This window comes from Rhinoderma darwinii, chromosome 2, assembly GCF_050947455.1.
Source record: "Rhinoderma darwinii isolate aRhiDar2 chromosome 2, aRhiDar2.hap1, whole genome shotgun sequence".
Taxonomy (NCBI): Eukaryota; Metazoa; Chordata; class Amphibia; order Anura; family Rhinodermatidae; genus Rhinoderma; species Rhinoderma darwinii.
In genome coordinates, this window is record NC_134688.1 from 225,508,844 (window position 1) to 225,535,676 (window position 26,833).

Genomic DNA, 26,833 nt, shown 5'->3' on the forward strand with positions numbered 1-26,833 from the left:
CTTATCGTGCAGATAAGATGGTAAACTACTCGCAAATTATCTAAGTATTTTTTCCACATATATGCCAATTGTCCCTGAGACAATCGGACGCCCCCTCAGGGGCACAGTGTATTTGTGCACCATTGGTAGTACGTAGAATGTAGACAGTGTTGGGAATTAAGGAAGGAATCCTGTTCTTTTTAGAGATAACATAATCATTGTGTGCTACTAAAACAATCGCCTCTAATTCTTTTAAGAAGATAAGGGTTGGTTCGTTCTCTAATATTCACAACAATTTGTGTAATGCACAAGTGATAGACACATCTCGCGAATGGTACCCCGGTCAAGAACCACCACGTTACTCCCCCTCCTTGTCTGAGGGTTTTATCATAATGCTGTTATTTTGTACTTTATTAAAAGAAAAACTAAAAATGCAGACATGGCTACCACACCGATATATAGCAAATTATAGATCTGGTGGTTGCATCGCAAGAAGGTCACTAAGGTTACTAAAAACATTTAAAATCTAATGAATGGTCAAATTCAAATATATGTAATTAGAGAATTTATTTACTGTAAATCAAAGGGGTTGATCTAGTTGATGACTTGTAACTACCCTCAAACATACATTGAAAAAAACTATCAGGGAGCTAAAAAGAAGAATAGGTGACCATCTTGGCAATATTAAACATAAAAGGGACACCTCAGTGGCATGACACGTAAATTTGTGTCATAATGGCGACTCTACTATGTTGTTTGTGGGGATTGAGAAAGTACACAAGACCGTGTGGAAGGGGGGACCTGAACAAATGTATCCTCCAGAAAGAGTGCATGTTTGTAGCGTGCTGCTGTGCTGCGTCGTCCCCCTGTGAGGCACAGGCACTCACTTCCGGGTATCGCGCCTGTCTCCCGGAGGGTGCGCGCGCGCTCGTGCCCGCTCTTAAAGGGCCAGCGCGCGCACATGAAAATTATCATCATCAATTCATGATTTCCTGGACTATAAGAAGGTCACCGCCCTTCTTATCCTTGTCTGAGCATTGTTGTTGTTTCCCAAAGTCTGTCTTGCAAATGGTCTCCTAAGTGTCTTCCAGCTTCCCAGTGTTCTCCGTACCTGTATCCTGTATCCTTTTCCCGTGCTACCCAATACTATCCTGGTCTACTGCCATGCTGAGCTGTTGTCGTGTTTTGCTGCATCTCAACACCTGTGCTACTACTCCACGCCTGACGTCTACCTGCTGCCTGGTCCCAGCCGAGCCTGCCTTGCTACTGTCTACATTGCCTTAGGTACCCGTTCTGGACTATAGACTCTGTACCATACCTGTTTGGCCAGCTGCCATCCCGCTATGCGTTACGGCCCAGTAGGTCCACACCCTGTCGCGTGACAATGTTGATAAACAGGTTAAAGATACAATTCCATAGTGGCCTAAATGAACAGTCCAGCTTTACATGCTTTATTGAATGATATTCATTTATACCAGAATAAATATTTAATGAATACTGACCCTCTTCATAGAGTATTGAGGTAGATAGACACATAATCCTACATCTATGCACTGCACTAGAGAAATGAATAGTGGCAGCATTGACCACCACTAGAATATATGAACTGGTCTTGCATAAGTCCAGATGAGGTTAACATAATGCGCTGGCTATAGTCTATTTGCCATTACTGAACTCCTTAGGCTGGGTTCACACGAGCACATTAACGTCCGTAATGGACGGACGTATTTCGGCCGGAAGTCTCGGACCGAACTCAGTGCAGGGAGCCGGGCTCCTAGCATCATAGTTATGTACGATGCTAGGAGTCCCTGCCTCTCCGTGGAACTACTGTCCCGTACTGAAAACATGATTACAGTACGGGACAGTTGTCCTGCAGAGAGGCAGGGACTCCTAGCATCGTACATAACTATGATGCTAGGAGCCCGGCTCCCTACACTGAGTTCGGTCCGGGACTTCCGGCCGAAATACGTCCGTCCATTACGGACGTTAATGTGCTCGTGTGAACCCAGCCTTACACACATCTTTTGTCGACACATAATTCCTCAGTAGGGGCATTAACTGAGCAGCTAATCTGTAGGTAAGAGTATAAAATGTGATGTCGTATCTGACATAGAAAAGTAGTGTGCAACACTTCTTAAGACCGCTATTAGCGAGAGGAATGCAGAGGTAACAATGACTTATACAATGATCTGTTAAGCACAACAGAAGATCTGCTTATACGATCACGACATAGGACACAACCGGCACGCTGGGCTTCACTACGATTAACTGGCTGGGAACGCGCAATAGGTAACATACTGACACTAAGGCCCTGTTCACACAGAGTTTTTTGACAAGTTTTTTGACGTGGAAACCGCACCGCAAAACTCGTCAAAAACCGCCCGAAAATGCCTCCCATTGATTTCAATGGGAGTTGGACGAGTTTTTTTACTGCGAGTAAAAAAAACGCGTTGCGGTAAAAAGAAGCGTCATGACCCATCTTGAGGCGGTTTCTGCCTCCAAAACCCCATTTTAATCAGTCAGAAAGAGGAAAAAAACGCCTTGACGAGTGTTTTGACAAGTTTTTGTCAAACCACTGTGCAAAAACCGTCTGGAGCAGTTTTTGCAGGAGGAATTTTCCTCCTGCAAAAAACTCAGTGTGAACATAGCCTAAGGGAGGAGAGAGGAAATACTTTTCAGCTGACGAGCGGAGGGCACAACATTCTGCCGCTACGGACGAGCCCCTCTACTCATTGCCTGAAAACTCCAGAGATCCCCCCCCCGCCCTCTGTGGGGAGTAAAAAGGGTTAATAAATTTAGTGTCTCCGAGCACACGCGGCCACTGGCATAACCTGCGAAACATAATGGAGATGTTGTGCTTCAATGAAATTATGACTAATGCAGGAATTGAATAGGGCTAGTTTAGAAGTTCTGGGGTGCTCTATTTAGGCAGCATCCTCATCTGGGCTGCAGTGAGGAAAAGTAATAAGAGATGCAAAACTGATCCGGGGGCACTCTATACTTGACAACAAGTATGCACTGGTATAAATAAAGAGCCTACTGTTACTCATATCTAATAGAACCCATCCATTTGAGACATACTTAGTGACACTTTTTATTTTTGCTTTTTATGCAATTGAATAAAAGTTCTATCTTATTTAATTATTGTATACCCTTTACCAGTGATATAAAGTTATCCAAATGTTTAATAAGAGCCACATCCTCAGTGGCAACGAACCAGTGAAAACTACTGTATATTTATGCAGTAATCCCATATACTACATTCCTTAGTAGAATCGCAGGTTTATCAGGAATAAGAGACTATACGGTGGCTAGCAGGCAAGTAGACTGCACAAATGGGGCCAGACTCTGGTCGTGTTAATTTGCTGTCTGACGATACTTTGTAAACTATGAAAAAGTGGTAATGGAAAAGCAAATATTAATCACTTTGGTCAGTCATAGTCTAAAAAAAATAGACCATGTAGGGACATTCCACTAACAAACCACTGAGGAACAGTTTTCTGACTTTGTACATTTACTCATAGGAAAAAAGATCTACCCAGCTAGGGTTCTTTTGCATATACATGCGTCCCTTCACTGTTTCCAAATTGTAACTGGTGGATTTTATCCTCTACCCAGTCCAACATTTGCTGTTTCCTTTGTGCTGATAGTACCTGATTAATTTTTCTTTGTTATTATTATTATTTGTATTAAAATCCTGAGCTATCTGCTCTATTATATCCTAGAACTATATTAGAAGATTTGGTCCCAGAGTTTTTAAGTGCATAGAAATAATAATAATAAACCAGTCAAATGGCTGCCTTAGACCAAATTTGCAAGGAAGAATTACTCAACCCTGAAGGGAATCTAGTATCCGCAGAAAAAAAATCAATATTATAATAGACTTCAGCATATCTGTCTCCAACTAAGTTCATCTGAGAGATGAAAGGTGTATTTACAGTGCACAGGAGGGACTAGCTAATGTGCTGAAACATGTTTACATAACACTTGTAAAATACAAGTTATTCCTTAGAATGTGAACATTTTAATTTAGATTTTTTTGAAGATCTTTATGGGGGATAAGGATTGGGAGAGACCTAAAGAGGAACAATAATTTAGTTAAAACAACGCTTTTCGATGTTGTGTTCCTTTCACACCATGAGATATAACATCTTTGAAGCTTTGAAGTAAAGCATATATGTAATGATCTGGGGTACGTGGACCCACTAGGCTGCTCTGCCGTAGTAAAGTGGCAGCTAGCCAAATAACAGTCTATAAAGTCTAGGCAAATTCCTTAGCACAAGAGTACCTGTAAGATTCCAGGCAGTAGCAGAGGCTTTAGCATGGATGGAACTTGGCACGGCAGATGCAGCCAGACGTGGTGATGATGCCAGATGTGGTATATGACAGCAGGCGTGGCAGGTGACAGCACACGTGGCAGGTGATACCAGGCGTTGCAGATGACAACAGATGTGGCAGATGACATCAGGCGTGGCAAATGACGCCAGGTGTGGCAGATGACAGCAGACGTGACTCTTACACTAGATAAGGCACAGGAACAAACAGCACAGGATACAGGATACAGGAAGCAGGATACGGGAACACTGGGAATAGGATACAACTAAATGGCCATTTGCAAAGACTAACATGGGAATACAACAACAACGCTCAGGCAATGACAGGAAGGGCAGGGCCCGTTTTATAGTCCAGGGTGATCTGAGGATAATGGGATAATTAAATGCATATATGTGCGTGCTGACCCTTTAAGGCCCTTTTAGTGGTGCAGGCCGTCGGGAGGTAAAAAGAGGCGACGGTCCGTGACATCGGCCGTTACAGTACACCCTCCCTTACGCCCGCTTTTCTTGGGGTCCAGAGCGCGAGTAATTTTCTAATGAGGGTAGTGGTAGTCTCTTGTAATCCAGGATATCCTGCACCTCGAAACATCAGAAGAACCGCTGGGAGCAACTGCAGAACTAGGAGGGACACATGAAAGGAGTTGGGGATTCTGAGGGTAGGAGGTAGCCGAAGCTTATAGGAGACAGGTTTTATCTGTTGCAGGATATTAAAAGCTCTGAGAAACCTGGAAGCAAATTTGTACAAGGGCACCTTCAAACGAACATTCTTCGAGGACAGCCAGACTTTAGTTCCAGCAGAAACTGAGGCGGCTCTCTTCTTCGTGTATCAGCCTTTCACTTCATGCGATCCATGGCCAGTAGAATAGAGGACCTGGTCTGTTGCCAAATGTGTAGAAAGTCCCCAAAAGCAGAGTCAGCTGCGGGTACCTGAGCTGTAGCAGGAACAGGAAGAGGAACTTGTGGACGTTGGCCGTAGACGATGTAGAATGGCGTGGAAGTACTGGACTCACTTGTGTGGTTGTTATAGGAGAATTCTGCCCATTGAAGAAGCCATACCCAGTAGTCGTCCTGTACAGAGATAAAGTGACGAAGATAATTCTCCAAAATTTGGTTAATCCTCTCGACTTGACCATTAGACTGAGGATGGTAGGCCGAGGAAATGTCCAATCTCACATCGAGGAGTTTACAGAGGGCTTGTAAAGGATCTGCCAGACACAGCTTCTGTGTCGACGCCCGTGGGTAATCAGTCTGCACCTGCTCCTAAGTCTGAGAGAGTGACACGATCTTCTACCAGTCAGGCTGGAAGGCTGAGGAGTGGGAGAGCCTATCACAGCCTGGCCAGACGGAGCTAGCTCCCGCCCTCTGTCTATTTATACCTGCATTTCCTGCTCCTCCTTTGCCTGTGATTCTTTTCTGTTTCCTGGCTCTACTGCTCCTGCTATGATTATTGACCTTGCTTCATTTTTGACCCTCGCTTTACTGACTACGCTCGTGCTCTGCGATTTGTACCTCGTGCACTCCTGGTTTGACTCGGCTCGTTCACTACTCTTGTTGCTCGCTGTGTTGCCGTGGGCAACTGCCCCATTTTTCTTAGCTTCTGTGTACCCTTGTCTGTTTGTCTTATTGAGCGTAGCGACCGTCGCCCAGTTGTACGCCGTCGCCTAGGACGGGCCGTTGCAAGTAGTCAGGGACTAAGTACGTAGATTAGGGCTCACCTGTCTGTCTCCCTACCCCGTCATTACATAATCACAGGCCCATATACCTTTTCTACCCTGGTCCCTGACACAACTATGGACCCCCTTGAGACCTTGCTTCATTTTTGACCCTGGCTTTACTGACTACGTTCGTGCTGTGCGATTTGTACCTCGTGCACTCCTGGTTTGACTCGGCTCGTTCACTACTCTTGTTGCTCGCTGTGTTGCCGTGGGCAACTGCCCCATTTCCCTTAGCTTCTGTGAACCCTTGTCTGTTTGTCTGTCGTGCACTTATTGAGCGTAGGGACCATCGCCCAGTGTTACGCCGTCGCCTAGGGTGGGCCGTTGCAAGTAGGCAGGGACTGAGTGGCGGGTAGATTAGGGCTCACCTGTCTGTCTCCCTACCCCGTCATTACAGGGCTCCAGAGTTTTGAGTTGAACTGGACCCCCCGATCAGACACGATATGAAGAGGCAAGCCATGCAGAGGAAGATATGTTGAATGAAGAGGTTCGCCAGACGAGAAGCAGAAGGTAACCCAGCCAGCAGGATAAAATTTGCCATCTTAGAGAACCGGTCCACCACCACCCAGACAGTATTGCATCCTGCTGAGAGAGGAAGAGCTGTGACAAAGGTTGAGGTTGGAGCAGACGGCAGGTCAGGAATGGTGAACTTTATTAGAAGCACAGACAGTGCAGGAGGATACATAGTCCACAATATCTTTTGGCAACATGGGCCACCATAAATGACGAGCTGTCAAGTCCCGTGTCTTCTGAACACCAGCATGCCCAGCCAGTTTGGAGCTGTGTCCCCAGCGAAGAGGTCTCTAACTTGCAGAGGATTAGCGGCAATAACACAGGGCGGGTCTATTTTAAATTACCTGAACAGGGAATCAGCCCTCACAGTCTTGTCAGCGGGATGGAAGTGGAGCACAAACTGGAAACGGGTGAAAACAGCGACCGCATGGCTTGACGAGGGTTTAGCCGTTGAGCCGACTGGAGATAGGGGGAGATTCTTGTGGTCAGTGTATATATTGAATGGATGAATTGCGCCCTCTAGCAGATGTCTCCACTCCTCCAGTGCCAGCTTGATGGCCAGTAGCTCCCAATCCCCGATAGAGTAATTGCGCTCTGCGGAAGAAAAAAGTCTTGAGTAATAGCCACACACTACTGCCTTTCCCTTGAAGCTTCTTTGGAACAGAAGTGCACCTACACCAACAGAGGAAGCGTCCACCTCCAAAGAGAACTGTTGAGATACATCTGGATAAGGGAGGATCGAGGCTGAAGTGAAGGCACTCTTGAGGCTGTTAAATGCTGTTTCTGCCTCGAATCCACACTTTGGCGTTCATATTTCTTGGTAAGGGTAAAGATAGGAGCCGTATGTGATGAGAAATTTGGGATAAACTGCCGATAGAAGTAAGCGAATCCCAGAAAACGCTGTACGGACTGCAGGCCCTGAGGACATGGCCACTCCAAGACTGACCTCATTTTCTCAGGATCCACCTTAAGGCCTTGATCAGAGACGATGTAGCCCAAGAAGGGCAGAGAACTTCTCTCAAAAATGCATTTTTCCAGCTTGGCATACAGGCGATTCTCCCTTAATCGCAACAGTACATGACGGACATGACTCCGATGTGTCGTCGTGTCTGGGGAGAAGAACAAGATATCATCTAGATAAACCTCCACGCAGACATAGAAGAGATCCCGGAAGATGTCGTTCACTAATTCCTGGAAGGCTGCAGGAGAGTTATGCAGACCAAAGGGCATCACCAGATATTCGTAGTGTCCATTGCGAATGTTGAATGCCGTCTTCCACTGGTCACCCCAACGGATTTGGATCAAGTTGTAAGCCCCACGCAAATCTTGGCTTCTCGTATGCGGTCAAATAACTCAGTGATCAGCGGCAATATATATTTATTCTTTACCTTGATCTGGTTGAGACCACGGTAGTCGATGCAGGGTCGAAGAGATCAGTCCTTTTTTTTTTTTTAAAGCCGGGGAGGAAGACTTTAGTTTAAACCCCCATTCAAGATTCTCCTTGACATAGGCCAATATGGCCTGGGTCTCTGGCAAGGAGAGAGGACTCTGGGACTAGTTCAATTGGACAGTCATAAGACCGATGAGGGGGAAGCATCTCAGCTTCCTTCTTGCTGAAGACGTCTGCAAACTATGCATAGTGAGTAGGTAGTCCCGCTATTGGCTGGGATCGAGGAGGCTGGACAGGACGGATCTGTGAAAGGCAGCGGTGAAGACATTTGGAGCCCCATTGGAGAAAATCTCCAGAATTCCAGTCAAGGACTGGGGAATGCAGCCTGAACCAAGGCAGACCCAGCAAAACAGGATTGATGGCTTTAGGCAGGACAAGATATGCAATCTGTTCAGTGTGAACAGCTCCAACTTGGAACCTCAGTGGCTTAGTCTCAGACACGATAGGATCGGACCGAGGAAGTCCATTCACCGAGGCAACAGCCAGGGGCGTCTCCAAAGGAACCGTGGGCAACTGGAGACGATCCACTAGGTCCTGTTAGATAAAGTTTGCCGCGGACCCAGAGTCCATGTAGGCAGAGACCTGGTGCGTTCTCTCGCCGGACACTATGGTCATGGGAAAGGACATTTTGGGAGCAGATTTATTATTTAGCGCCGTTCCACCTAGGGTTGTCTCTCCAACCAATCCCAGGCGCTGGAGTTTTCTGGCTTCTGGGGACACAAACGCACTACAGACAGAGTAATGAAGTGTATCTCCGTTGTCTCTCCTGGACTGACAACTTTAGTCAGACCACCTGCATAGGTTCTTCTGGCGGAACAACTGATGAGAGCAGCAGAAGTCGCTGGAATGTAGGAGCCAGTCAAGGGAATCTTCAGAGTCCTTACCACAGGAGTACCTGTAAGAGTCCAGACAGTAGCAGAGGCTTTGGCACGGATGGAACTGGGTGTGGCAGATGTAGCCAGTCATGGTGTATGATACCAGACATGGTATTTGACAGCAGGCGTGGCAGATGACACCAGTCGGGGCAGATGATGCCAGACGTGACGGATGACACCAGGCATGGCAGGTGACAGCACACATAACTCCAACACTAGATAAATCACAGGAACTAACATAGCACAGGTTACAGGATACAGGAAGCAGGATACAGGAACACTGGAAACAACTAAGGGACCGTTTGTTAAGACTAACATGGGAATACAACAACGCTCAGGCAATGAGTGGAAGGGAAGAGCCCTTTTTATAGTCCAGGTTGATCTGAGTATAATAGGATAAATAAATGCATCTACGCGCACTGACCCTTTTTAGGCCAGGGCGAGCGTGCACACGCATCCTAGAAGAAACCACACAGTGGTGCGGCCGCGTGTGCTGTCATCTCCTGGGTGGGAGATGCCGGCAAGAAGAGAGAATTCTGCGGTCACGGCCGTCAGGAGGTAAGGAGAGGCAACAGTCGTTACAATATATAGCTCTAAAAGATGGATTTGACATCATTTTAATATTTACATAAAGCATTAAGAAATAGTTTTGTGGTTTTCTTATATTCTTACATTAGCACACACATCATCATTACTGCTTAATAGATATACAACATCATAAAATAAGGGATTATCACAACAAATTAGTGAGATTTTTCTACATGGCTGCACAAAGGCACATAGCTCCTAGCTAAAACATCTGATTTGAATTACTTTCAGACCATTCAGAAAATGCAAACTCTTAGCTCAAGAGGAGACATTAACTAAAACATTATGAAATTAGTTTCTAAACATCTATTGTGCTAGAGGCTTATAGGGTATCAACATTTATTTCGCATTTTAGCTTAGGTGCAAAAATACAAGTGAAGAGAATGAGTAAAATATATAATTTTACATTGTAAATCATATATATTTTTTAATTTGTATGATGCAGTTAAGATGCAGTACATTTTAAAGTGAATATGTCAAATTTAGATAATAAGGCATAAAAATTAGAAAGAACAAGAGCTCTCGGTTTGAATAAAATGTGAACATTATTACAATATTATATGACATACTATTCACACAATCAGAAAATATTAATTTCATAAACAATATACACTGTTCAGCAAAAACATTAAAACCACCTGCCTAATATTGTATAGTTCCATGCAGAACATTGCCCAGAGCATTACATTGCTTCTGTCGGGTTGTCTTCTTTCCATAGTGCATCTTGGGGCCATCTGTTCTTCAGAGAAGCAACGGTCGTGCACCTGGTGGACGACTCAATATAAAAAAAACATGCAATTTATCAGACCGGTCTACCTTCCTCCATTTCACTACGATCCAGTTCTCAAAAAAAAGTACATGCCCTATTTTTTGCATTTGCAGACCGTGCTCCCATACTTGTTAAAGTTAGCATGGCCGCAAATGCGGGTGACAGTTTGTGGCCAGTCCGTGTCGTAATCATGGAGCGTACAGACGGCTACGGCCATGTGCGGGGTGCCTAAGTAAAATACTTACTGGAAACTCACTATTAGAAAAAGACTTAACAAGAATCATGTTATTACAAAAGTCATCATGAAGGAAGCCGTTGCGGTCCAAAAAAAAACATAACGGCCCATCTCAGGATTGAGAGAGCTCATCTGTATGTTCCAAAATGCTTTTGTGAAAATGTTCTATGGACAGATGAGACAAAAGTAGAACTTTTTAGCACAAATGCTAAAATGTTTGATGAAAAATGGACATGGCGCACAAACATCAAAACCTCATTCTAAATGTGAAGCACGGTGGAGAGAGCATCATGGTTTGGGGCTGCTTTGCTGCCTCAGACTGGACACCTTGCAATCATTGAGAAAATAATGTATTCAAAGGTGTATCAAATTTTTTCACAGGAAATTGTAAGGGTAGAAGTTCATGACTTCAAGCTATAGAGAGGTTTAGTGAAGCAACAAGACAATGGCCCAAAGCACACAAGTCAATCAACTAAAGAATGTTGGAAAAAGAAGCATATTCATATTTTGGAATGGCCAAGTCAGAGTCCGGGCCTTCGAGATGCTGTGGCATGACCGGAAGACGGCTGTGCACGTAAGGCATCCCAGAAATATTGATAAACTGAAACACATTTGCAGGGAGGAATGGTCCAAAATTCCTCCTAAGCATTGCCCAATTCTTATTTGCAGCTACAGGAAACATTTGGTTGAAGCGATTGCTGCTAAAGGTGATCTACAGTTTATTAAATTCAAGGGTTTACTTACTTTCTCTCCTGCACTGTGGATGTTTACTCAATGTGATCAATAAAATGAATGAACAATACACTGTTTGTGAGTTATTAGTTTAGTTAGATTGTATGTGCGTCTACAATTATGACTTAACCCTTTAAAGATCCAGACAGTTTTCGTTTTTACGTTATAGTTTTTCACTCCCCGCCTTCCAAAAGCTATAACGGTTTTATTTTGTCCATCAATGGAGTTGTGTGGGGGCTTATTTTTTTGCGGGGGGGGGGGGGGGGGTTGTAGTTTCTATTGGCACCAATTAAAAAAATTTTGTGGGCTAAAAACAACAACGTAACTTTCTTCTGTCGCTTAATACAATTACGGTGATAGCAAATTTATATTGTTTTTTTTATGTTTCGCTACTTTTACAAAGAAAAAAATATTTGTTAAAAAACAAATTGTTCTGTTTCACCACCTTCTGAGAGCCATAACTTTTTTTATTTTTTGTTCGATTGAAAGGTGTGAGGGCTTATTTTTTTCGGGACGAACTGTAGTTTTTACTGGTACCATATTTTCATATATACGATTTTTTTTAAAACTTTTTATAATAAAAAAAATTCAGCCATAAGGTGACCAGAAAAACAACGTTACTCGTGTTTTAAAATGTTTATTTTTACGCCGTTCAGCATGCGAGATAAATAAAGGTATATTGTAATAGTTCAGACTTTTACGGACACGGTGATACCAATTTTGTTTATTTTTTAAATTTTTTACATTGTGCTTGGGGAAAAATGGGAAAATATATTATATTATAAATAATATTATAATTTTTTTCTACACTCTTGAAAAATTTATTTGACTTTTTCATACTTTCTATTAGTCCCCCTAGGGGACTTTAATCAGCGATCGTCAGATCGCTGGTACAATACACTGCAATACTAATGTATTTCAGTATATTGTCATGTGTTTACCGGCTTCTGCTCAGCGCTGCCACAGGCATGGCCTAGCAAAGACAGACAGAAGTCAGACCTGTCAGCTTAGCAGAGGCATACAGAAGGCAGATGTGGGGGCCTTCATTAGGCCCCGTGCTGCCATGACAACCATACAACCATCGGTGCCCCCTGATCACGCTGCGGGGGGGGGTTGGAGGGGGCCGCCCCTCCTTCTAACGGTTTAAATGCCGCGGTCTCTATTGACCGCGGCATTTAACTAAATGCCCAGGAATAGCGCGATCACTGTTCCTGGCCATTAGAGCAGCATATCATACACAGCTGACAGCTGCGGTGTATGGAGCGGGCTCAGCGTGTGAGCTCCATGACGTGTATTTTCTTCATCGGTCGGGAAAGGGTTAAATAACAATCAGACCACATTGTATTAGAAATCAATGCAGAAATCCAGGTACCATAATTCCAAACTGTTTGTTAACTTTTTCTTTCAACTGTGTATATATACACTACCGTTCAAAAGTTTGGGGTCACCCAGACAATTTTGTGTTTTCCATGAAAACTCACACTTATATTTATCAAATGAGTTGCAAAATGACTAGAAAATATAGTCAAGACATTGACAAGGTTAGAAATAATGATTTTTATTTGAAATAATAATTTTCTCCTTCAAACTTTGCTTTCGTCAAAGAATGCTCCATTTGCAGCAATTACAGCATTGCAGACCTTTGGCATTCTAGCTGTTAATTTGCTGAGGTAATCGGGAGAAATTTCACCCCATGCTTCCAGAAGCCCCTCCCACAAGTTGGATTGGCTTGATGGGCACTTCTTGCATACCATACGGTCAAACTGCTCCCACAACAGTTCTATGGGGTTGAGATCTGGTGACTGTGCTGGCCACTCCATTACAGATAGAATACCAGCTGCCTGCTTCTTCCCTAAATAGTTCTTGCATAATTTGGAGGTGTGCTTTGGGTCATTGTCCTGTTGTAGGATGAAATTGGCTCCAATCAAGCGCTGTCCACAGGGTATGGCATGGCGTTGCAAAATGGAGTGATAGCCTTCCTTATTCAAAATCCCTTTTACCTTGTACAAATCTCCCACTTTACCAGCACCAAAGCAAGCCCAGACCATCACATTACCTCCACCATGCTTGACAGATGGCGTCAGGCACTCTTCCAGCATCTTTTCAGTTGTTCTGCGTCTCACAAATGTTCTTCTGTGTGATCCAAACACCTCAAACGTCGATTCGTCTGTCCATAACACTTTTTTCCAATCTTCCTCTGTCCAATGTCTGTGTGTTTTTGCCCATATTAATCTTTTCCTTTTATTAGCCAGTCTCAGATATAGCTTTTTCTTTGCCACTCTGAACTGAAGGCCAGCATCCCGCAGTTGCCTCTTCACTGTGGACGTTGACACTGGCGTTTTGCGGGTACTATTTAATGAAGCTGCCAGTTGAGGACTTGTGAGGCGTCTATTTCTCAAACTAGAGACTCTAATGTACTTGTCTTGTTGCTCAGTTGTGCAGCGGAGCCTCCCACTTCTCTTTCTACTCTGGTTAGAGCCTGTGTGTGCTGTCCTCTGAAGGGAGTAGTACACACCATTGTAGGAAATCTTCAGTTTCTTGGCAATTTCTCGCATGGAATAGCCTTCATTTCTAAGAACAAGAATAGACTGTCGAGTTTCACATGAAAGCTGTCTTTTTCTAGCCATTTTGAGAGTTTAATCGAACCCACAAATGTAATGCTCCAGATTCTCAACTAGCTCAAAGGAAGGTCAGTTTTATAGCTCCTCTAAACAGCAAAAATGTTTACAGCGGTGCTAACATAATTGCACAAGGGTTTTCAAGTGTTTTCTAATCATCCATTAGCCTTCTAACACAGTTAGCAAACACAATGCATCATTAGAACACTGGAGTGATGGTTGCTGGAAATGGGCCTCTATACACCTATGTAGATATTGCATTAAAAACCAGACGTTTGCAGCTAGAATAGTCATTTAGCGCATTAACAATGTATAGAGTGTATTTCTGATTAATTTAATCTTATCTTCATTGAAAAAAATTGTGCTTTTCTTGCAAAAATAAGGAAATTTCTAAGTGACCCCAAACTTTTGAACGGTAGTGTACATAAATTAAAAAAAAAAAAAAATATATATATATATACACTATAAGGACAAAAGTATTTCGGACGCCTACAAATCACACCTACAGAAGAAGTCATGGCATTCCATTCTAAATCCATAGGAATAAATATGGGTTGGTCTCCCCTTTGCAGCTAAAATAACTTTCACTCTTCTGGGAGGCCTTGGAGTGTGTCTGTGGGAATATTTGCCCATTCATCCAGGTGAGCATTTGTGAGGGCAGACACTGATGTTGGACGAGAGAGTTTGTCTTGCAATATCCATTCTAGTTCATCCCAAAGATGTTCAATGAGGTTCAGGTCAGGGCTCTGTGCGGGCTAGTCAAGTACTTCCACACCAAACTCACTTAACCATGCCTTTATGGACCTTGCTTTGTGTACTGGGGCCCAGTCATGCTGGAACAGAACAGGGCCTTCCACAAACTGTTCCCACAAAGTTGGAAGTATATAATTTTCCAAAATGTCTTGGTATGCTAAAGCATTAATGGGGTTTTCCCATCAGAGACATTTATGACATATCCACTAAAAGAATAACACAATAGCATTATCCCTTCTTTGCCAAACTTTACAGTTGGCACAATGCAGTCAGGCAGGTGATGTTCTTCTGGCATTCACCAATCCCAGACTCGTCCATCAGACTGCCAGATAGAAAAGTGTGATTCATGACTCTACAGAACACGTTTCCAATGTTACAGAATCCAGTGGCGGCGTTCTTTACACCACACTAGGAAACGCTTTGCATTGTGCTTGGTGATGTAAAAACAATTGCAGGTAAAAGAAAATTGGATCTTTTTGGAGGCGCTGCTGTGTGGTATAAATGATGTGGAACGAAGTCCCGAGATATTTAATAAGTTCAGTTTATTGACAGTGGCTACGCGTTTCGACGATGAACAATCGTCTTCATCAGGCCATGTACATTTCGGAAAAGACACAACTTATATAATCTGTAGGTACAAATTAACATAATTGAAAAAACCGCCAAATCTGACGGGGTCAAGGTGCGATCATGACGTCACTCCCGGTTTTTTTAAAAGATAAAAAAATGTGTTCACATTGCCTGACTATAGTTGCATAATGTGTTTCAACATACAAGTTAGATGTTTATTCATAAAATGGGATACAGTTAAAACAAATAAAAGAAATAAGTGAAAAAATAAATAAAACCAAAGTTGGAAGAAATATCTTAGTTTGGACTGAACGAAGCCGGGACGCGGCCTCGTTGCCAGGACAACCAAGCAGAAAATGCAGCAATTGAACGAATTGATGGAACACTGCTTGCTGTGTGTACGGCATTGAACTCATTTGAAGGCTGCCTGGAGGTGTGTGTTAATTAGATAAAAGAGTGCACTTAAATGCCGTATCAGGCATAAGTTTTATTAAATAGCTACGCTGATAAAAAATTATTCTTAGATGAATCCATTTAGCGTGGTTAGCAACTTAGTAACGTCCTGATTATAATTGAAGTATGCGGCATATTTTTAGTTACAGAATTTGGCATCTTTTTTAGAGGATATAATCATATGAAAAACTGAAATGTAAATTAATATGAGTAAGTCCGTAGTAGACGACGCCGGGACGTGGCCTCGTTACCAGGACGACCAAAGGGATACAAAAAGGAAAGGAACAAATTGTAGAACAATGTTTGCCGTGGGTAAGATATTAAAATTATTATTATTAAAAGGCATATATTGTTTAAATAAGAGAAGGCCATATCAGGCATAGGTATTCATCTAGGGTTGCGCTAAATGACACTTAACATGGTTAGCAACACTGTTCGGTCCAGTATATAATCGGAGTATGCAACTTGTTTGAAACAGCAATGTAGATTAGTATGAGAACCCCATACTTGACACTACTGTATATGGAAAGGATAGAGTGGTAGTTGTATAGTGGGATCCGGGGGTAGAAAAGACAACGTAAGCTGTAAGTATAAAGATACATATATATATAAAAAATATATACATATAAAAAATACATATACATAAAAAATATACACATATAAAATATATATACACATAAAAAACATGCAGGAATTTTGCTACTTTGAAAAGAAAACATATATATATATATATACTTATATTTAAGGGCGATGAATAAGGGAAAGTAAATTATGGAGACAAAACATGATGTGGGTTAACTTGGAGATCATTAAGCCTTAAATGTTTCCTTAATTGTTTGGAGTGTAGGTTAGTCCAAAGATGATTCGGAGATATCATTCAAACCTCTTGGATGTAAAGTCTGTAATTTGAAAATCCCAAAATTTTCCCTCTGTTTCAGTTTAATAAATCTGTTGGGGACGTCGTAATGTATCTCTTCAATGGGTGTAACTGTAATTTCGTTGAATTGGCATTTATGTATGTGGGTGAAATGACGAGATACACTATGTTTCAAATAACCTGTGTTCACGTTAGATCTATGTTTGTTTATTCTGGATCTGAGTTGTTGTGTCGTTCTCCCTACATATTGGAGTGGGCATGAACATTCCAATAGATAAATAACATATGAACTACTGCAGTTTAGGGATGATTTGATTGGAAAGGACTCTTTAGTCACTATTGATGTGTATGAGTATTTTTTGTTATTGATGCTATTGCAGCATAGGCATCGTGGATGACCACATTTGTAGGAGCCATTGGGTCTGGAAAGAAATGTTGCTGCTGTTGTTTTGGGTTTTCGGATTCTGCTGGGTGCCAGAATGTTTTTAAGAGTTAGTGAACGTCGAAAGGTGATGCTTGGATGGACTGGTATCGCATCTTTCAGGTAAGGGTCACTTTTTATGATGTGCCAGTGCTTGTGCAATATTGACCTTATTGTTTTGTTACCTTGGTTAAACGTTGTGATGAAATTGGTGTTATATTTATTGGCTACTGGTTTTCTTTGTACAGGGATTAGGCAGGAATCCTGGGATAGTAGTGAAGCTTTTTTTCTTGCATCTTTAATAAGTTGTGGAGGGAAATGCTTCTCTCTAAATCTCCCCTCTAAAGTATTGCACTCTGTTCTAAAATTTTCGTTGGTACTACAATTTTTACGTACTCTTCTAAATTGACCGAAGGGTACATTGGTTAACCACGGGCGGTAGTGGGCACTTTTGAAGTCGATATAGCTGTTTACATCGACGGATTTAAAATGGGTTTTTGTGATAAAGTGTTTGGTCAAGGTGTCATAGCTAATGGTTAGGTCCAGGAAATCGATTGAGATGTCAGAAAAAGTGTGGGTAAAAGAAATATCATAACTGTTAGTGTTTAAAAGTTTTATAAAACTTGAAGCTTCGTTTTTTGATCCTGTCCACACGAAGAACAAATCGTCGATGTAACGCCTATATAAAAGAATGTTTTTTTTAAAAAAATGTTCCCCTAAGATATATTCCTCTTCAAAGGCCCCCATGTACAGATTTGCGTAGGCTGGTGCGAATCTGGTACCCATCGCACAACCTCTGATTTGATTGTAAAAACTGTTATTAAAAGTGAATGTGTTATGATGAAGAATAAAATCAATACAATTGGTTAGGAAGGAAATTTGGTTATCAGGAATTAGGACATTTGATGATAGGAATGATTTGGTTACCTGCATGCCTTTATTATGTGGGATATTGCTGTACAAGGAGGTTACGTCTGCTGTTAAAAAGTGTATACTGGATGTGGAAACGTCAATTTTGAGATTAAAAAGGTCACTGATTAATTGAGTAGAGTCTTTAAGATAAGATGATAACGTGAGTACAAATGGTTGAAGGTGTAAGTCTACAAAGTGAGAGAGGTTACTGGTTAATGAGCCGATTCCTGAAATGATAGGGCGTCCGGGGGGGTCTGTGAGTGTTTTGTGGATTTTGGGGAGATGATAAATAAAAGGTATGTTGGGGAAGGGTACATGTAAAAAGCTTTTTTCTTTTTTCGTGAGTAAGCCCTCCTGGAATGCTTTCTCGATCATGGACGTATATTTATATATATAGGCAGGAAGGGGATTGGACGCTAGTTTACAATAAAAAGTGTTGTCATTTAAAATCCTACTCGTTTCCTCAAGATAATCGGTTCTGTTCTGGATCACTATTCCTCCTCCTTTGTCGGCAGGACGGATGACTAAGTCTTCATTATTTTGCAGGGATTTAATGGCCTTTCTTTCGTGCGAGGTTAGATTATCTTGATAGAGATGGGGAGTCTCTAACGTCCTAAAATCATTGCTCACTAGTGTTGAAAAAGTTTCGATGAGGGGACCCTGGTGATAGATAGGATAAAATTCGGATTTGGGGTAGACTTCAACAGGAATGGCTTTTACATTTGGGAGAGGTGTCTGTGGATCCTCTAATGTAATAGATGATAAACTAGGTTTCTGTAAAGCAAAGTGTCTGATGAGAGTGAGTTTTCTAACAAAACGGTTGAGGTCCATAAATAAGTCAAAATCATTGGTTGAGGATGTCGGGCAAAAGGACAATCCTTTGTTGAGCAGATTTGTCTCATGGATGTTTAGTGTATAAGATGATAAATTAAATATTTTTACTGTTTTATTCGATTTTTCTTTGGGTTCAATCTCGGGCATAGGTTTACTGCGTTTCCTGCCTCCTCTCCGTCCTCTGTGTCTGTGTTTAATTTTCTTTTTATGGAGATCTTCTGTATTTTCGGAAAAAAACGGGTAATGGTTTGAGCTTTGGGGCTCGTTAAATATGGTAGGAGAATGTCGTTGCTGGTAACTGTGGGAGTTAATGGGGGTCTGGTGAGTTCTGAAGGAAGGCCCAAAAAAGAAGTCGCTGCATAGGTGATGTCAAGTGAGGATGTTGCTAAATCCGTGCTGAAGGGGTTGTCTATGAGAGGTGGAGATATGGAAAGACACCTACGAGGGCTGATAAATGTGCCCGGAGGGGAGGACTGGGGTGTGCTGTGCACTGATAATTGAAGTAAGGAAGGTATGTTATCTTCCATGGTATCATTGAGTGAAGAGGAGGGGGAGTCAGGAATGGTCAGGACTTCCATCGGTTCTGGTAAAGAAAAAAACTTTGAAAGGTGATAATCCAAGTCTGATGCCCTAAAGGCATTCAGTGGGATTTTGGTAATTAGTCCTTTGTTAGGTAAGGGACCAGGTTGTGTAGAAATGCAATCCTGTTCTGGGTGTTGGAGAAGGGATTTATTTGCCATTAGTGGAATGAGTATGGGATGTTTTTTAGCAAGAATACTGTTTGATACTCTTGTCGAAGGACTGTCGTTGATTGGTCTCTGATGTAGTCTTGAACTATTCTTGAAGGACCTACTAAAAGTGTTCCCCTCGGCAATGGGTGCCCGAGGCTTGAAGGGGGCCCTGAACCTTGAGGATTTATCAAAAGGTGTTAAAGAGGTTCTATGTGGGGTATTGTATTTGGTTGCGACATTATCTGTTTTGGATGTGTGCGGTGCAGATGATTTCCAATCTCCCAGATCGTTTAGGGTATAATCATCGCGGTCTCTTTTGAGTTTCTTCACTTTTTTTAAAATAATATCTTTTTCAAATGCATTTATTCTATTCCCCGTAGAGGTTTCAAGTTTCAAAAAGTCACGATGTTCAGTGAATTTAAGGAGTTTCTCTTTGATTGATGTGATTTCCAATTTATACGAAACACTGAGTGTATTGCGCTTTTTAAGAAGCCTTTCCAAGAGACCTAGATGGCATTGGTCTAGAAAAGTCTTCCAGTCATTGCTGAAAGGCAAATCAGTGGGATAAGGATTGTTGATGCAAAACCTTAAACCCCTTGGGGCGATATTTTCATTGATATAAATTTGTAAAAAACGGCAGTCAATGCTCTGCAGAGCTTCCTTTTTAAGGGCATCTTCCAGTGACAGATACAGATCGGTCATTAGTTTGGTCAGTTCGGGGGAAACATCATTACTCACTGTCTGGAGTGCCCCCATCGTGGTGTCAGTTCCAATCAATTCCATGATCATGTTTTCCCGTAGGATGTTCCTTTCTTCTGTAAAATCCAGCATTATGAGTGTTGATTGTAGGGATGTGAATAAAACGGGATCAAGAATCCACAGCGATATTCCAATAGAGAAGGATAAATCCACACACGCGGCTGCCGATGCAGGAAAGATTCCTGATGTTGGAGTGCTGATCCCAAATGGGGCACTTTGTTGCAGTCCAACCTAAATGAAATAAGAGAAAAAAGACGGCGCCACCTTGTGTAGATCAGTAGATCGAGGTGAGAACACAGTGCAAAGAAATATGCTCACCAGAAAGACGGAGGTATTAAAGCGTATAATATCCACAGTGCTGCTGCCAGATCCGGGTCGGTATCCAAGATGGGACCGCTTGGGTAGAAACAATTGCAGGTAAAAGAAAATTGGATCTTTTTGGAGGCGCTGCTGTGTGGTATAAATGATGTGGAACGAAGTCCCGAGATATTTAATAAGTTCAGTTTATTGACAGTGGCTACGCGTTTCGACGATGAACAATCGTCTTCATCAGGCCATGTACATTACGGAAAAGACACAACTTATATAATCTGTAGGTACAAATGGTGATGTAAGGCTTGCATGCACCTGTTCGGCTATGGAAACCTATGCCATAAAGCTACTGTCATACAATTTTTTTGCGAATGTTAATGCCAAAGGAGGTTTGGAACTCTGCAGTTATTGAGTCAGCAGAACATTAGCGACTTTTATGCACTATGCGCCGTAGAACTTATATAACCCACTCTGTAACTTTACGTGGTCTGCCACTTCGTGGCTGAGTAGCTGTGTTTCCTAAACACTTCCACTTTGCAATAATACCACTTACAGTTGATCGTGGAAAATCTAAGAGTGAAGAAATTTCACAAAATGACAGTACCCCATTCAAATTCAGTGAGCTCTTTAGAATGACCTATTCTTTCACAAATGATTGTAAAAGCCAACTGTATGGCTAGGTGATTCATTTTATATGCACCATGGTACTGAATGAAACACCTCAATTCAATGATTAAGAGCTGTGTCCCAACACCATTGTTTATATAGTTTGTATTCACAGCATATATATAGTAATTGCTATTACAAATTCATTTGCAGGTTCATGTGGAAATATTTAAGAAGCACGTACATTATTCTTTTTGAATATGTAATTTTTTAACAATATAAAGTAATGGAAATGTTTTATTATAATGCACCACAGATCATTTCGATTTAAAACTAATTTTTCCTGTTTTTAGGTTTGTCAAAATCACTTGGGCTTATTGAAGGGTATGGTGGCCGTGGAAAAGGTGGACTTCCAGCTACACTTACTCCTGAAGAAGAAGACAAAGCCAAAGGACCACATGAAAAATATGGCTACAATTCCTACCTCAGTGAGAAAATTTCACTGGATCGGGCTATACCTGACTACAGACCAACTAAGTAAGCAGCACTGACAAAATAAACACATTTCCACTGTACTTTCAAAGATAGATTACACAGATTCACTAACACACTTCTAGACCCATTGCTTTTAGAGAACTGGAACAGTAAATATCTGTAATATAATTACTGTAGATTACTTTTCCATTGCCCTATTAGAGCATTCTGAATTAATAGCGGAACATTTTCTTTATTCTCCTCCTCTATCATACAGAGTGGAGAACCCAGCATCTCCTTGCATTGCATGAACAACCTATTTGTTTTATTGGGTGCCTTGTATTGCTTCTTTTCTGTTCAGTCACCCCTCTCCAACACTGATAACAGCACCAGGATTGCCCATGACAGTGTTACTTACCTTGCAAGGTTCCAGCAGGGCATCTTTGCGAGTAGTTGCTGCATTCGGTCACGGCGCTTGTCTTCTGCAGGACTGGCAGCATCGGGTTGCCAGAGCAAGGCTCCATGATGATGTCAGTCCTGGTAGCCCTGTTTTTCAGGGGGCTCCATCCTTTACTCCTCGCCTGCAGATCAAGTTACATCCTTTGTTTGGCTTTTGTTCCTATTGCTATTTGACTCCTATCAACCCCTTGCCTGACTCCTGACTACCATTCTGTGACATCCTCTGGATTGCTACTTTCTGACTACTCATCTTTTGACGATCAAGTTCGTGGTGCTACGTGTAGAAATAGAGTGCAAGTAATAGAAAAATTCCACGGCACACAACGTTTAAATTCGTAATCCTTCCTTATTGTGGTATAACAGTGCAGGTGTAGGTACCAGATACAATAACATGACAGTTGGTCTAAAGACATTTTGCATCGCACAGACGTTTTCTCAAGGCCTATTGAAAAGCTTGAAGCCGCACTTATATCTACAGTTATGCGCGGAAATAGTAAGAGATACAAGAGGAGTGAGGTCCCTACTCACAAGAGCTTACAATCTATGAGGAAATAGTAAGAAATACAAGAGGAGTGAGGTCCCTACTCACAAGAGCTTACAATCTATGAGGAAATAGTAAGAGATACAAGAGGAGTGAGGACCCTGCTCACAAGAGCTTACACTCTATGAGGAAATAGTAAGTGATACAAGAGTGAGGACCCTGCTCACAAGAGCTTACAATCTATGAGGGAATAGTAAGAGATACAAGAGGAGTGAGGACCCTGCTCACAAGAGCTTACAATCTATGAGGAAATAGTAAGAGATACAAGAGGAGTGAGGACCCTGCTCACAAGAGCTTACAATCTATGAGGAAATAGTAAGAGATACAAGAGGAGTGATTATCCTGCTCACAAGAGCTTACAATCTATGAGGATATAGTAAGAGATACAAAAGGAGTGAGGACCCTGCTCACAAGAGCTTTACAATCTATGAGGAAATAGGGGAGACACAAAATTTTAAATGTGCTTGTTTAGTGCGATGGTCCAGCCATCTTTTATACACATAGGATAGTACACATTAAGCTGCATGAGCCGGTTACCAGCCAGTATCGGTGGTTGACAGACATGAGGTACATTAGGGTGTAAGGAGTGTGGGGGATACTGCTGAATGAGGTGGTCAAGTTCTCATGACTAATGTAAAAAGAGGGCTAGGAAAATGAGTCAGATTAGGGAATATTATAGGCCTGTCTAAAAAGATGTGTTTTTAAGGCACGTTTAAAACTGTGGATGTTGGGAATTATGTTTGACTTATAGCTTTGGGTGGAGCATGACTTCAGTGTAGCTCTATTTTCTCATGGCTATCGGTGGAGATCATAGTGCTTAGAGCGGCACCAGTGCTTCTGTCTCTATGGCACATCAGATAATAGAAAAATGGGCACTAAGGTGCAACTACAATTTATACAAACAAATAGGTATTTTGCTTTTGCATGTTACTGCTTTATTTTTCGGGTAAAACCTATATCCTCTCTGAAAAGGTTTGACATTTACCATGATAAAGGATAAATACATCTGATCTTTCTTCCTCCCCTTTAAAGGGAACCTGTCATCCACATTATGCTGCCCTATTACCATGCATATGTAGAAATCTGTCAGTCAGCTGTATGTAAGTTCTCAGAAGCGCCGTCACTTAACAAAATAAGTGACAGACCGCTGAAATCAGTTTGTCTGTCACTACTTTAGTGACAGACTCAGCGAGGTCAGCATAATGTGGATGACAGGTTCCCTTTAAGGATGTTATTTGCTTCCCTAATCTGAATTTTTGCAGTTGCTACCCTGATATTTATTGGCATTTATGATGCCTGTTCTATTCTGTGTGAATGAATCATGAAAAATAATAATGGTGTTTAACTGTGTTAATCCATACATGCATAAAACTTTGTTCTTTAGAATCAATATACTCAACTTAAAGCTAAGCTATGCTCTCAGAGCTAAAAAAAAAAAAAAACAACAACAAAAAAACACAGCATGAAAAATTACAAAGCAACAAGATGGTAATAAAGCTGTAAGTTGGGCTTTCTGGCATTCGCAACATACTTTAAATCATATACTGGAGAATATACAAAAAGGCACTCAGCAATGTAGTTCAATATCTTCTTTATTAATGGGGTTTTCCAGGCATGGGGCGGTTTTTCATACTGAATAGCCATCCTGTGGATAGGTCATCAGTATATGATCAGTGGGGGACCGACACCCGCACTGATTAGCTGTTCTGGCGGCCAACGGGCACAGGAAGTTATGCAGTGGTCAGTGCTGGAAGAAAATGGCTGCGTACACTGTATAGCGGCCATGCTGGGTTACTGTAGCTCTGCTCCTATTCGCTTGAATAGGAGCAGATCTGCAGTACTGCAGCACAGTCGCTATACTGTGCCATCTGCTTCCAACACCGAACACTGCGAAACTTCCAATGGCCGGAGGCAGCTGGAACAGCTGATCAGTGCCGTGTCGGATCCTCACCTATCATATACTCATGATCTATCCTGTGAATAGGTTATTAGTATGACAACCCCTTTAAGGCAAAAACATAGGCAGTGCTGTTTATATTCTGCAGTGTGTAATGCAAGGAAGAATAGCTGCATATATATATAGGTTTAGATTAGAACATAGTCAATACAATACAAATAATTTTTAAGGCAACAAATAGCACAGAAGAAACTGCTGAACAATGGCTTAGTGAGATTTGCAAGTGCAACAGGTTTTATACCAAGCAAAACATGAACCCAAATAGTCAAAAATAAATCAGCAAAATATTGCAGTGCAGGGAGTGAATCGGCACTTTTACGTACCGTATTTTCCGGACTATAAGGCGCACATAAAATGCTGAGAATTTCTCAGAAATAGAAAGTGCGCCTTATAATCCGGTGCGCCTTATATATGAACCCGACAGTAAAGAGAGGGGTTCATACAGGATCCTTTACCTCTATCGTGGGCGGCAGGGGTCGGCGGCGGCATACCACAGCACACACCATGCTCCTCCCCCCCGTGCGCCTATGAATTTATTCTTCACTTGGGTTTTTACAGTATCCATAAATGGATTGAGCATTACGGCCACCGTAGTCAGGAGCCACACTGAGTGATACTTACAGCTCTGTGCGCAGGATCCTTGCAATATATCTGTGCTTTAGCGTTAACTATACCCACTACCCGAAAAAATGCCTCCTGTTAAGAGACATGCTTATGATGCAGGTTTCAAGCTTAAAGCTATAAGTTATGCAGTAGAGCATGGAAATAGGGCAGCTGCAAGAGAATTCAACATTAATGAATCCATGGTGCGTAAGTGGAGAAAACAAGAAGATGCCCTCCGCCAAGTAAAGAAGACCAAACTGAGTTTCCGAGGAAACAAAGCAAGGTGGCCACAGTTGGAGGACAAAATAGAACAGTGGGTTATGGAACAGAGAAACGCAGGTAGAAGCGTCTCCACTGTCTCTATTCGACTCAAAGCCACTGCTTTAGCACGTGACATGGAGATCAAGGACTTTCGAGGAGGTCCTTCATGGTGCTTTCGTTTCATGAAAAGGCGTCATCTCTCCATTCGCACCAGAACTAATGTGTGCCAGCAATTACCAAAGGATTATGAAGAGAAGCTGGCCATTTTCCGCACCTACTGCATAACCAAGATAAATGAAAAGAATATCCAGCCAGAACACATTATTAACATGGATGAGGTTCCCCTCACTTTCGATATCCCCGTAAACCGTACTGTTGAGAAAACAGGGACCAGTACGATATCTATACGTACCACAGGAAATGAGAAGTCATCTTTCACTGTAGTTCTCGCTTGTCAGGCTAATGGCCAGAAACTACCACCCATGGTAATTTTCAAGAGGAAGACTTTGCCTAAAGAAAATTTTCCTGCTGGTGTCATCATTAAGGCTAACCCAAAGGGCTGGATGGATGAGGAGAAGATGAGTGAGTGGCTGAGGGAGGTCTACGTCAAGAGACCGGGTGGCTTTTTTCACAAATCCCCATCCCTATTGGTCTGTGACTCGATGCGCGCCCACGTGACCGATACTGTCAAAGCCCAAGTGAAGAAAACTAATTCGGAGCTTGCTGTCATCCCTGGTGGATTAACCAAAGAGCTCCAGCCGCTAGATATCAGCATCAACAGGTCATTTAAAGTTAAATTGCGAGCTGCATGGGAGCATTGGATGACAGAAGGTGACCACACATTCACCAACACAGGGAGGCAACGCCGTGCGAGTTATGCCACTATGTGCCAGTGGATCGTGGATGCCTGGAAGAATGTATCAGTCTCCAGTGTCATCCGAGCTTTCAGGAAGGCTGGAATCACCACTGAAGAGCCTAGCAGCAGCAACGAGACCGACTCGGATAATGAAGAGGAGGACCCCATGCTTGATGCCGAAATCGCCCAACTGTTCAACTCCGACACTGAAGATGACGGATTTGATGGATTTCTGGTGGAGGAATGAACTGAAAAAGTACGGTAAACGTTTTGATTTGCAATTACAGCTGAACCAGTTGCAAGTTATTGTTAAAAAGTGTAATAAATTTTGACTTGCAGTCTGAGCAATGGTTTGTTTAACGGTAATGTGCTGCGCCTTATAATCCAGTGCGCCTTATATATGAAACAAGATTGCTTATAAGGCGCTCATAGAAAGTGCGCCTTATAATCCGGTGCGCCTTATAATCCGGAAAATACGGTAAGTTCTTTTGGTAGCAATATCTGATAGACATACCCACCCATTTTTGTGATTTATCCTTGCTTACTGACTTTCGCACAATTAGAGACTCAATCCCAGGCCTAGATACTCGATCAAGATTTCATTAATGAAACAGTAAGCTTAAATATGAATGATAAAACTTGTCCA

The 26,833-nt window shown here is 42.2% G+C and overlaps 1 protein-coding gene across 2 annotated transcripts in view; it reads left to right on the forward strand.

The window, feature by feature from the left end:
* GALNT17 (polypeptide N-acetylgalactosaminyltransferase 17) overlaps positions 1 to 26,833 on the forward strand; it is a 410,986-nt gene that overhangs the window by 87,972 nt on the left and 296,181 nt on the right. For both annotated transcript variants that reach the window (XM_075852899.1, XM_075852900.1), the window contains exon 2: positions 21,390 to 21,573. In XM_075852899.1, coding sequence (XP_075709014.1) covers positions 21,390 to 21,573 — 184 coding nt within the window. The remainder of the gene's footprint in view (positions 1 to 21,389; positions 21,574 to 26,833) is intronic.